Genomic DNA, 13,263 nt, shown 5'->3' with positions numbered 1-13,263 from the left:
GAAATATGTAACCATATAAATGAGGATGTCATGGAAGATATCTGGCTGAATTTTCCTCTAAAATCCTAATACAGCCCTTTTTCTAGTTTACCTTAACAAGATTGTGAGCATTCTGGAGGAAGTTCAGAGGAAAAATATCACCAAGGTGTCTAAACATGATAAATCAGGAGAGGTGGGATGGATTGTGGTTGAATAGTTTAGGAAAGAAGTGGGGGAGAAAAAAGAAAACAGAAATAAGTAGCTGGAGGGAGAGATGTTGAGTGAGTGCTCCCCTCTTCCCCTGGAAGGCTGAGTTACTGCTAGGAAGGTTGAAGCTGGCTGCCAGAAACCACGTTAACCCTGAGGACAGATAAGCAAAGTTAAGGAAAACTATAATCATAATTTCTTATTCATTTCAAATGGAAGATTCCTGAAAATAAAAATAATTTTCTTCAGAGCCTGCACTGAGATTGCTCTATGGTAGAAATGCTGCTGCTGTTCCTGTGGCAGGATCTGATCTAAGCTGGGAACATCTGGGGCTAAATTCACATTACCCCTGTCTGTACCTTATTCTTTTTTTTTTTTTTTTTTTTTGTCAGTCTGTAAGCCATTTCCAGTACAAATCTGCATAATAATATAATTTTTGAAAAAGAAAAAAGATACGCAGCTTTTGACTTATCAAGATGATGTTAAGTCTTGATTTCTTTCATATCTATCACAGTTGGCAACACCTTATGTTTCATTACTATCAATACGCCCTGCCTTCTGGGTTGCTTGATATTTCACAAGTTCATGATTTTATTAGTTGTTTGTTCTTTGTCGCTTACCTTTCTTCTGCACATCTAATTCATGAAAAAGCAACAAATTTGTCCTGGTAGTAATTTTTCCAGTAGTAAGATGATTATTTTCATTACAGAAGGGAAGATACTGAAGCATGGATGGATTGGAGTCTTATGTTCAAAAACACTTAATGTTTGGGGTACCTTTACTTTCAGGAGCTATGAGAGTGTTGAACAGGTAGAGAAAGCCAGGAGTTCTATAGGCTTCTCCATGAAAGATCAATTCTCAAGAGCATTCAGCAGTCAGTTTTTTCCATACAGAAACCATTGCAGGTAGCAGGCATGAGAATGTGAGTGTGAGCTCTGGGCCATGGAGCACCTTTTAAGGGTCTAAGAGGGAGATGAAAAAGCTTTTGAAAAGCTTGCCCTAATTTTAGATGCTAAGCAGTACTTTTCAAAGTACTGCCATGAAGTTAACTGGACTTAAAACTCAATAACTTGATACATGGCATGGTGTTATAGCCAGAGGCTGATTCTTTCCTATACTTCTGCTATTCAGTATTTTTCATATGTATGTATTTTTTGTATACCATAGAAGTTATGGGAACTGCTATTCATGATTTACTGTCACTCTTTTGATCTAAGAACTTAGAGAAAAAGATGAAACATGAAAGATTAACCAAACTGAGTCTGGCAAATCTGCATAACTGGCTAGTCTGTGCAGTGTATTGAAGGATGAGTTTAGGTCTTGGAACTGAAATCCAAACCTTTGCATTTCCCCACCTCTATGGGAAGCCTGTCCCACTTCGCAGGAAAAATGAAAGCCTATGAAAGAAAAAGGTAAACTAATTACTGGCTTCTAGAATAATACATGCACTGTTATGGATTTTAATTTTAGCTAATTACAGAGTTAACTAGGAAGAAGCAGACATCTAATTCTGTTCTTTTCTGAAGATGTTCAGTCTGTATCCTTTCCTTAGTGTATTCATTCTGATGATACTGTCGAATCCAAACATGGATTCAACATGTTCATTCATCCAGACATTCGTCAACAGGGTGATACTGTGAGGTACTGAATATTATTGGTAAGTACTTTGTGCTAATATTTTTCTGATGCTGTACATGAACACATGAACCATTCCAGTTTCTTTCTTTAAGCATTACTTTGAGTAGATAGACTGCTCTATATGAGTTTTCTAAAATCAGTACACTGATAAATAGCTCACAATCAAAAACTTGATTGTGTCAGAAAGAAGGTTAGTAATTATGAGATGCCTGTTTCCTTTGAGTAAACAAGCATGGTTTCATCCTGTTCCTGTCCATTTTGAATGTTCCTCTGAAAATTTGCTCATGTGTTTTTGTATTCTTTTGATGGTTACTTTTTTCCTTCTTTCCCCTGTACAACATATGGGCTTCAGAATCAGGGACTCCTGAGCTACACTTTGTAATCTCTTAAGCTGATTCTTACCTCTGTTTCTCCTGTGATGCCAAGCACAAAGTGCTATGATTTCAAATTCGCCCATCCCACTGGTGATATTTACTGACTAGTAGATGAAAGGGCCATTCTTTGACTTCTTTGGCCAAGTAGTGAATTGCAGTCCATTCTTGAGCTCCTCCTGAGAAGGGTGAATGGAAGCTGTCTCTTAGGGTTTATTCTTGCCCTGTATCCTGCCTAGTAGTAAACAGAGAGTGCTAGCTGGACCAGGGCACAACTGTTCCAGAGATTACTCTGAAGGCACAGTGTGAATGACAACCCTTTTGGCACTGGCTAACACAATGGTATAAGTTGCAGTCACTTGCCCTGTTGCTCAGAGAAAACAAAAACTCCAGATGTGGCCCTTTTTAATCCATAAGGCCGCATGTTCTTAAATGATTAAAATTCTACTTAATGAGCCACTAGGTGGAGCAGCCAAATCTCACTTTGTTTTTATCAGCCTCTGCAAGACAGTTTCTCTCTGAGAATAGAGAGAATCTGGAAGTGCAGGCATGCTTTACTACTTGAACCAGTAATTTAAAAAATCTTTTTCAGGTTTTACCTGCATGTGCAATTTTTTTTTTTCCACAGGCAGGTTTACACTGTCCTGTAGCTTTAGTGTTACAAATGACATATGGGATGTATTCTGCATATGGAAATTACAGTGATGTGACTAGCAGTTATTCATTTCTTGAACTGAGTCCTATCCTCAGGGAAAAAACCACAAAACATAACAAGGAAAAGGTACTCTTGTTTGAGGATCACGAGCCAGAATTTCAAAATTTGTGAGATTCAGAGTTACACATTTACACATGACTCTCTGTGTGCTTAAGAAATTTTGGTGAAGCTGCATATTCTCTCCCTACTTAACCAAAGGATTCTTGCAACCTAATTTTCTAATGCATAAGAAACACTTGTTTAATGAGACTGTATTATCTGCTTCAGGAATGCTGCAGTCAAGTGGGTTCAGGAGAAAAAGAAAATATACAATAATGTATAAGAAAGAATGTTTTCATATTCTTTGTTTTACTGTAGTTTCAAAGCATTACTAAGACAAGATTTTCCTGGGAGGTGTACAAGTTTGTGAATATATATTTTATATGAAATAGAATGTATGTGTCCTATTAGAAGGCACTCCAGTGAGTCCATTCCAGTTAAATACTTCAGGGATCATGATATGTAGTTAACAGGGCTTATCCCAGAGGTGGGAAATAGAGCTATGCATGAATATAAAATCCTGCAGATTTTTGTTTTGTTTTTTGCCTTTGTCATGTCTTTGAAAGTCAGAATGTTCTGCATTAAAGATCGTCAGCAGGTGTCACAAGAGAGGAAATGTCATTCTGAGGCAGCTGGTTACAGTCCTTGGCGTGCCTCAGCCCTGCTCCCACCTCTGAGGTGGGGATTTCAGATCCTGGCACTGGTGTCCTGTCAGTTTTGGGTAGGAGTGACACAGCTTTGCAGAGCAGGAAGCTCATGCTGCGCTCCCCAGGGGACTCTCTTTAACCCATGTGCACTTTATACAGTTCTCAGCTGAATCAGGAGATGAGCAAAAACTTCTGTTCTGGCAGTGAATACTAACCAGTGTCATGAACTGAGGGCTAGTGATAGCCACGTTTCTTTCAACTCTGCAAAGTCCTGGGTCATTCAGAAGTGTAATGCCAGCTCTTGCCTGTCGTGCTCCAGAGTGCTACCACAGCAAATTACTGTAAGTTTATATCAAAATACATGGTGTGCCAAGGAATTTTGTATTCTCTACAGGCTCAGATTTTACTTAAAATATCGTATAAAAGTGACTTGCACTTACAGGTAAAATAGGACCTTGCAAAGGAATTCAGAAATACAACTTTAAATAGATGTAGGTTCTCAAAACTTACTTGTGCTTGCTATTTCTGCCAATTTTTGTGTAACACTGAACCTTACCAGTGTACCCAGGTAGGTTCATTTATCTCCCATGGGAGAGGCATTACAGATTTGCCAGCAGGGGAGTTGTCACTCTCTTTACACAGTGTCTGAAGAAGGGCAAAACAGTCCCCTGTGAATGGAACAGGAACTGAACGTTTAGGAATAAATTCAGTTGTGCTGCTGCTGGCTCTTTTCCACAGAAAGGTTGCTTTGAAATCAGTTAAAAAAAAAAGTTGTTTAATCTGTTCCTGTTACCAAGTTTGAAATATCACTGCTAAGAAAGTCTTAGGGAATGACTATTCCTACAAGTCTCTGAAACACTTAGGAAGACATTAATTTTTCCAATGACCAGTTGTTTTTTCCTTAAACAAATGTATCATCTACATTTTGCCTTCTCTTCAAATATATCCTTAAAAAAATTTAATGTTTCAGCATAGTTTCCCTTAAAAAAAAAGCTGCGACAACAAATGTTGATATTTATTTTAGGCATGTTGCCATCAGAACATCAGTTATCTGTGCTATTGTGGGCCTAATCTTACTTTGCCCTGGAAAATTTTTATAAGGATTAGGAACGAATTTTCTGACAATGCTTAAACAACATGGTCACTGTTAAACCCTGCATTTAGATGTGTGGGTTTAGTGATTATTTTGTTTGGTTTGTGTGGATGGTATATAACACTTTAAAGTAATAGAAAATGCAGCTTGATACAGGTACTTTTTGGAATGGTCAGTATGTATGGTACTGGTGATTAAATTTCTAGGTTTTAACCTGACTCTTTTAGAATTGAAGGATTTGGGGGGGAATCTGAATTATAGGAGGGATCAGAAATTAAACCATGTCTATATCCACTCAGGTAGTAGGGAAAAGAAAAGGAAAGAATGTGAGTTAAATTGTTAAAATTATCCTGAAATACAGAAACAAGTTAAAATAATAACTAATAACACATAAATGTCTGTCACCCATGGCAGTATAACCTTTCAATCATAGCCTGTACAGGAATTAGTTCAGAACATGTGTAGTCTTTTGGTTTTTACTTTGTAATGGGGGTGGAGAGTTTTTCAAGGGGCAAATAAAGTTGTTTTAAGGAATTTTGGTAAGGTTATGTGGCTTAATTAAATAAGCAGTAATGATATTGTCACCTTAGGTTGAATCTCCTGTTTTTGCTGTAGTCCGGGTTTACATGGAGCGCGTTTTGCTTGACTTCTCTTTTGGCAGGAAAACTCAAGTGCAGGTGGATGCCTGCAGCCTCTTCCTGCAGGCTGAATAGATTGCAGCAATTTGGTTCTGTCAGTTCAAGCCTGTACTTGAGCATGGCTATCAAAAGTGGTGCTGGCATATCAACCCTTCATCCCGGCTTACCCTGCATTAGATGGGGAGGGGACTTTGGGTATGGGTCTTCCACATCCACTGTGCTGTGGGGTGTGGAGCTTGGGGGGAATCTGGCTCAGTGGAGACATTAGCAAAACAACTAGAAACAGTAGTTAAAGTTGGGAACAAAAATAATATTTTGATGTCATTGATCAGTAAACTGAAAAGTCAGCACCTGCAGATTGGTCACCATTTAACTGAAAAGATCTGGCTTTGGTTAGCAATTGAATAGCTGAGCAAATTTCTTGAATTAAGGTTTGTTTAAGATGACCTTTGGCTCTAAAAAAATTCTATCCAGCAGATCTTTTATAGCTATTATAAGTTAATATGTTACTTACTGCCCTTGTCATGAAGAAAAGTACTCCACAAAATCTCCTTACACACAGAGATGAATCCATCATCCTATGATCTCAGAGGAAGTCCAGAAATCTGTAAATCTGACAGTGGCTGCACTGTTAGATTTGCACTGGTATTCTCTCTTGATCGTCAGCAGATCCTCCTCAGTTAAGGCCAGTAATAAAAGTGATCAAAATTATCTATCTGAGTAGTTGACTTTTTTTAGTAGATAAGGTAACTAAGATAAATGCATTGCAAAATTACTGAATCGTGAAGGTTGGATAGCAAAGATCTCAGCCACTGCACTTATGGAATTGAAGGCCCAGCCTAGGTTTTCTAGGGTAAGCGTTCATTTTGTCTCTTTCCAATTTCACTGTCACAATCATCTTCCTCAGAGGACTCAAGAACAATCGAGTCAGTCACAGGTGGAGGAAGGGGAAATGAAACATCAGTGGCAGCACGATACTGAACAATTGACAGTGGAACTTGGAATGATGGTTATAAAAGCAATAAGTAGCAGGGTGTTTCTTTACTGGCTCTTTCAGACCTGTGTGCTTGAAGGGTTGTGCAGAAATGTTCTTCTGTCTTCCGGTCTGCTGCAAAATGGTGGGTGATGTTCTGTAAACCTCCCCTAGAGGACCTTTAGAAAGAATGTGGTCAAGCCCTTATTCTGGGGTGCCAGGGGGAGGCACACCGCAGCCTGCTTCCAATTTGTGCTTTTGCATGGTGCTATTCAGATGGGTGCCAAGTTACTTCACTTTGACTTAGAATTGATTAGCTTCGATCAAGGTTTGAATTGAAAGCTGTGGAGCAACAACAGCATGACATTGATTTAGCCCAAGACCAAACTTATTAGCTTCAGCATATTACTCTGTTGATGTGACAACCTAATTTCTGCTTTAGTGGTTTTTAAATTGTTTTTGTTACCTGGCTAGGAATATAAGCAGAGCATGCTCGTGACTGAAAGGAAAGGAGCTTTGATGAGCACTAGCAAGTTTGATGTGTGTTTAAGGGTAAATGTTCCTTTAAGGAGCTATAGGTCTTTTTTACCCAAAAAAGAGGTTCTTAACCTCTTCTAGATATGAAAATTTTCACTATCGGTGCTATGTCAACCTGTAACCCCTTCTTCAGAAGTGTGTGAATATATGTATTTGTTTATTTATGTATAGAAGTCTTTCTCTGGTAAATGCTCAAACATTTTCTTTGAAAAGTTGTAACTATTTTTGCCAAAGAATCTGAAAAAGAGACTGAAAAACATTCAGTCTCTTCACTGGGCAGTACTTTACTGAAGAGAAGATGTGCTTATGCCCCAAGTGTTTTAATTAGCCCAGTTTTAGCTAAACACTGCACTGAAGCCTGTCCAAAGCAAGTATGTTTTTTCTAATGAGTTTAATTCTGGATGCAAAGCCAAAGACTACTTCAAGTTTTCTATGATCTCAGCAGAGCTTTTTGTGGTCTGGAGTGCTGCTAGCAGAGCAAAGGAAAGCCTTGTTTCTTCCCCACGAATCTTTGTTCTGGTCCCTTCTTATGTGTGTTACATTTTGCCACCAGTCAAACTCCAGTCCTTTGTCCATCACTCGAGTCAAATGGTTAGGTCGGTTTTCCACCTGCTTCACAGTTCACCAGTCAATCCAAAGCTCTCTGATTTGGCAGGAAGAATATTGTGAGAGACTTGATTGGAAGCTGTCCTACAGTTACATTAAACAGTATCTGCTGCTGTCCCCTTGCCTGCAGATCCAGAAACCATACTGGTCAGGCAGTTTTTGCCTTTGGTAAAGCTATGCAGGTGATTCACAGCCACCTTCTTGGCCTTCATGTGCTGGGGACTGCATTCCAGGAGGATTTCTTCCATAGCCATTTCAGTATGTAGTTTCCCAGGTCCTTTCTTTGCCCTGCTTGTAGAGTTGTGGTATATGGTATGTTGTCTAGTCGCTGTTCATCTCCCACAATAGCCAGGACCTTTTGACACTGATCAGGCAGGGCGACAGTGCAAAATGTCACATACAATATCTAATATTGTATTGAATTATGTATTGAATATCTAATATTGTATGTGAGACTCCTGCATTTGTACTTGAGTATCTTCCCCACTGTAACTTGACTTTGAGGTCCGGACACTGTATCACAGATCTTTTCTGTTGTTTCTCTGATTTTCTAATTTAAATTCCAACTTTAAGCATAGGGGTTTTTTTACTTGAATTGCTCTCTTTGTGCTACAGAATTAAGCTTGGGACCATTCTCTGACTTTCCTCTGTCCAAAAAAGTGGTGTAAAACTTTTGGTTTAGAGGACAGTTGCATTTTCACCCAGGCATAAAGCTGAATATTGTGTTTAATGCTTGGAATTTGTTCTCTTAAAACTTGAATAATGGTAGAGTTGAGTGAGATTGAGCAATCTCATGCTTTTCTAATGGTTTTAGAAATTTTTATAGCTGCATGAGTATCACACTCAGATTAAGATCTAGACCAACTATTAGCAGGAAGATTATGAAGGGCTAAAATATTGTGGTCAATATCTAACTATCAGATGCATAGTGTAACATGCCTCAGAAGACAGTGACAATAAAATCATTTGCAAGGGTAAAATCCTGCAGAGATTACGAAGGCAATGCTATCCTGTGCAAAGCTTGAAAGTGTGTTATAACTTAATTATGTAATTTTACTAGGAAATGGAATGATGTCCAGTTTTACAGTTAGTTTCCTAGTGCTTTGATATTATTAATAGATGTAAAAATAAACAGACCAACTATTAGCACTTTATTATTAAGCTGTCAGATAAGCCTTTTGGGCAGCCAGAAAGGCTCAGTGTGTCCCAGACTGGGAGAAATGAAATCCACCCTTAGGGACGAGCAATGGATGCTGGAGCTGGTGGCATTGTTCTTTCCTGCAAAATGCCCTTTCTGACCTCAGAGTATTCTTCTGTTGTTCCTCTCTTCCCTTATTCTCCTCAATTGCTTGCAGACACCTCTGCCATCTGAAGCTGTTAGGCTACTTAGGCAGGCCTTGGGCAGAGCTCATGGCTAGGGATAAAATAGGCATTGAGAGCTGCCTGCTGGAGGAGAAGGGAGGGGTTATCATGTAGGGGAGTGGGGACAGTGACAGCTTTAACAACACCATGAGGCACAAACAACGTTTCTACATGTGTTTGGGAAAACAGTTCTTTATTTTTTTCAGACACATGTATGCCATGGGAATGACGGGAACACTTGAAATAAGTCAGAAAATGAACCCCATATCACAGAGTCTCATTTACAAATTTGGAGGTTGTAGCAAGCAAGAATTTTTCATCTGTTAATTTGTGTTATGACAAAATCCCCTACGTTGTTTGGTATGTGCAGTCAGGTGTGGTGAGGTGAGTGTTCAGGACCCTGGTGTGCTGTGTTCTAAACGTGACGCAAAGCCCTCAATGCCTGCCCTGGCAAAAGAGGAGGTCATCCTTCAAGGAGTAATGCAGAAGGGTCAGTGGATGTGCTGTGGAAGCATCAAGCATTTGGCATAATTGGTCTTTTGTTTCTTTTGCAAGAAATGTTTCTGGCTTTAGGAAAAAACTGGGCATATGTTCCTTGGTCAGTAGCAGATGATTGCTGTCTCTTGAAATGTATAAAGACTGGACACTGTCCTCCTCCAACCATTTCCTAACAAGGTCATTCCTGTGAATAAAGCACAGTTAGACTGTTGTGTGTTCCTTCTGCTGATGCAGTGCTATTGGGGACACTTAAAGCCAGCAGTGACCAGGGATATTCTGTGGCTTTTGCTGTTGACTGACGTGTGGGAGTGTGAAAGAGAGTGTTCAGTACCTTGGGTTTGATCCAGAATTACAGGGAAACAACTTGATTTAAGTGTATTTTCATTATTACTAATAGATCCATATATTGTTAGGTATGGAAGAGCTGTAAGCTCTCATTAGCTTTACTATTTCTATTTTATCCCTTCTCAGCTTCTCTTTTTGTGCTTTTTTTCCTCACATTTTAGTTTCTAAACAGCTTTTTTTTTTTTTTTTTGTATTTTGAATGTCCTGCATTGTACTTTGGAAGTCCTGCAATATGTAGATAGGCTGCAGAAAACCATCTGTTTGTACAGAGGAAGGCTATCTCTGCCACAGAAATAGTTTCATTGTTGTATCATTTGGATATGATTACAGTAGATTAAATACTTTAATAAATTATATTAGCTATAATTCTCTAATCATCTGGCTTTTGCAAATGCAAGTTCTGTTTTTCTGTTTTATCTTGAATGTGTAATTTGGAATACAAAATGTTATTTCCTAGGGGGTTTTATTGGGAGTATATTTTTCTTACATAAAATTATGTTTCCATGCACACATCTGTTATATATGAAAAGAATGAAATTATCCTGTTAATCTGTAAAAAGTGGTAAGTTTTTCTCAAGTGTTGCTTGTGTTTTCAGCGTGCTAGAAGTAAATCCGCAGTTTGGGATGTTTTACATAAATTAAAAAAGCCACATTTCCTTTACACAATTGCTTCGTCTATGCAGTTGATTAAACTTGTTCAGTGCACCACTGCTGAATATAAATAATAACTGCAGCAGTAGTATTGATTACTTAGGTGCCTGGTGTTGGCTTAAACCACTAAGAAACTTCTTTACTGTTCTATCCAGAAGGAAGGAGCTTTTTCCCCCCCCATCTTGTTTCCTGAGAATCATTGATTCTGGATTCCTAAAATCATTAACTCTTTCTAAGGACTGCAAGTCCTTGTCATTGCAGCGACCGTGTAGGAACTAATGCAGTAATCGATGCTCGCTCTACACTGCAGAGATTTGTTTTGATGACAAGAGCTCTCGTTAGCCCTGTTTGGTGTCACCGGTGCTGAATGCTTGACGCTGCAGAACAATTTGGCTTAGAATCAGGACGCAAGGACCTCATGACTTCTTTTATATTGTCTCCTTCACAATGAAGTGGATTTTTGCTGGCATTACGGTTTTGCTACAGTTGCAGGCTGGATTCAGCACCTACTAGATGCCAGTTGTGCTTTAAGCATTCTTTTGCTGAAGCTGCTATGTTTGCTGGGTTTCTTCAGTTTCTGCTCCATACGTTGCATTCAGGGACAGGTAAATAAGGAGCTATATAGTGCTGAGGTTTTAATTATATTTTCATATTTCATATTTTTAAGAAAAAAATTATGTACTTTAATGAACAGATTTATTTAACTGTGCAGTTTTAGTGGAGATGTTGCATCCCCAGAATGTTAAAGTCTTAATTGTAGCATATATTCAGCTTAAAGAGGGAATAAAGAACCATTTTGCTTTTAAGTCTGTGTTTCAGTTATGTTTATACTTTGAAAGCTTGTGCTAGATATAATTTGACAGTAGTGATGCTATATGGAATGAGCTTTTAAACAAAAATCTGTATTTTGAAAGTGCACATCAAAATATAAATGTTTTTCTGAAAAGTAATAATAATATTCCTGTTGCATTGTGACTTGTGCATTTTGGAGAAGCCAAGGATGAAGAATTTAGAAATTTACTCCAGGAAACAAATGAACATTCCATGTATTATTTCTTTTTGGCAGGAGATGATTGACAAGTTCTTGATCTCCTGAATTATTCTATTCTTAGGAGCTTTAAAAAGTTCAGAATGGAATGTGATTCTAATACTTTTCTTTTTGCATATTATTTAGGGGGAAAAATCATCAAACTCATAAGCACAGAATAAAAATATGTTTGCTTAGCATAAGATGCAGTTATAGTTGTAATTATATATGGGTTATAATAATGTACATTTCTGGTTATATTGTACATTATTTCTGCATGATCATGTTGATGCATTGCACTTTCTGCTCAGGGAAGGGCATCAGGTTTTTCCTTTTGTATTTGAAATGAGGTCCTCAGCTAAACCACTGAAGGATCACAAGAGGAAGTGAGAGGAAGGATTCATCACTGCAAGTTCCTTGGGGATTATGCAGTGTGTTGAGAATAACAAATACCTTTAAAATCCTATGTCTAAGTAGTTGATAACACTGTCTATAAAATTGATTTTGAAAAATAGTTTTTTCACTAGAATAATTAATCCTAATGATGTAAGATAGAATAAGTAATGAAAGAGGTTTTATCCTCTTGAAAATTTCAGACACTATATTTTAAGACATATATGTTAGAAATCTATTTAATTTCAACAGAATTTAGAGGGGCATTAGAGTTTAATGAGGGCAGAATATTGAGGGATGCATTGGAGAAAACGTGATTTAATAGCAGTTGAAACAGAGATGGAACTGAAAGACCAGCAGGAATACCAAGACAAAATGCTGAGGTTGGAAGAGACAATGGTCAGCCTTTGCTCTCATGAAGTTTAAAGGATAAGACTGGAGAACACCTTTGGCTGAGGTCAAAGTCTTGCACCCTCTTGTGCTTAGTAAGTTGTTTATAGGTACATAAAAAAGTGAAATCTCTTTTTCTTCTTCAAGCTGTTCACTGTGTAGATGGCTGTAAACTGCATTCCAGAGGTCTCTTGCACATCTTGGCAAAAGTAGATGAAGAAGGTGAAATAGGATTGGAATTGAGAAATACAGAGCAGTGACATCCTGCTTTGCAGTGATTCAAGGCTGTGCTGTAGGCAATGGACAAACAGCAGCATGTCTCCAGCCTTTGGAATAACATGGACCTGGGAGATCTAAAAGATGCTTTAAAATCCCACTCAGCCTCACACCCCGTGACTATAGAGATATAATGGGCTATTAAACCAGTCTATATATAGCTATCTGTCCATTAAATTTATATCATCTCTCCCCCATAATGACACTTCATCATCCTAAATCTTCCTCTCTGAAAATTGAACTGTGTGCTGCAAAGACAGAACCTGAGAGAATGAGCTGTCATCAAGGTCAGTCCTTAAGTCAGGGTACTGCTTAAGTGCAAGGCTGCCCAAGAGACAAACCATGATAAAACAAAACAAAATCCCCAAAACTAACAACAAAACCTTAAGTTACTCACCAGTTTGACCTTTGGAGGTATTTTTGTAGCAAAAATAAGAAAGTCACTGGAGTCTTGGTCTCTGGCCAACCCTGTAACTCCCAAAGGGCAAGGACGGTGGTTTTTCAACAGCAGCCCAGCTTGTATGCTGTCCTCTCCTGTTACCATTGAGATCAATTATATCCACCTCATCATCTTCTGCACTGCTTGTTCTCAACTGGTGGATTTCTCCCTGTTTCTACACTTGTTTATCCTGGTCTGAGCGTGGACATTTCCTTGTATGCTCTGAGCATGATCCTCTATTTCCAGTTTGTTTTTTTCTAGTTTGTCAGGATAGCTCTGAAGTCTGGTTCTGGCCTCCCATAAAAAGCCATTCCTTTGTCCTTAGGTTCAAGTCTCTTAACAAGTCTAATATGTTTCTGTTTTATTTCATGGAACAGTAGTGTGAGTGTTGACTATTAATTACTATGTTCCTGACAAACACTACAGACTCTGCTCAATT

The 13,263-nt window shown here is 38.4% G+C and overlaps 1 protein-coding gene across 11 annotated transcripts in view; it reads left to right on the top strand.

Moving 5' to 3' along the window:
* Window positions 1-13,263, top strand: part of RIMS1 (regulating synaptic membrane exocytosis 1) — a 299,234-nt gene that overhangs the window by 154,256 nt on the left and 131,715 nt on the right. For 2 of the 11 annotated variants that reach the window (XM_040060049.1, XM_040060046.2), the window contains exon 1: window positions 10,616-10,904. The exons of 1 other annotated variant lie outside the window; for it this stretch is intronic. In XM_040060049.1, the coding sequence (XP_039915983.1) occupies window positions 10,853-10,904 (52 nt within the window). In that variant the 5' untranslated portion in view covers window positions 10,616-10,852. Of the gene's footprint in view, window positions 1-10,567; window positions 10,905-13,263 lie in introns of those variants that run through there. 8 more of the 11 variants (XM_040060041.2, XM_040060042.2, XM_040060043.2 and 5 more) reach the window with 7 other exon arrangements.

Source organism: Hirundo rustica, chromosome 3 (genome assembly GCF_015227805.2).
Source record: "Hirundo rustica isolate bHirRus1 chromosome 3, bHirRus1.pri.v3, whole genome shotgun sequence".
NCBI classification, from domain to species: Eukaryota; Metazoa; Chordata; class Aves; order Passeriformes; family Hirundinidae; genus Hirundo; species Hirundo rustica.
This window is presented reverse-complemented; position numbering and strand designations above follow the sequence as displayed.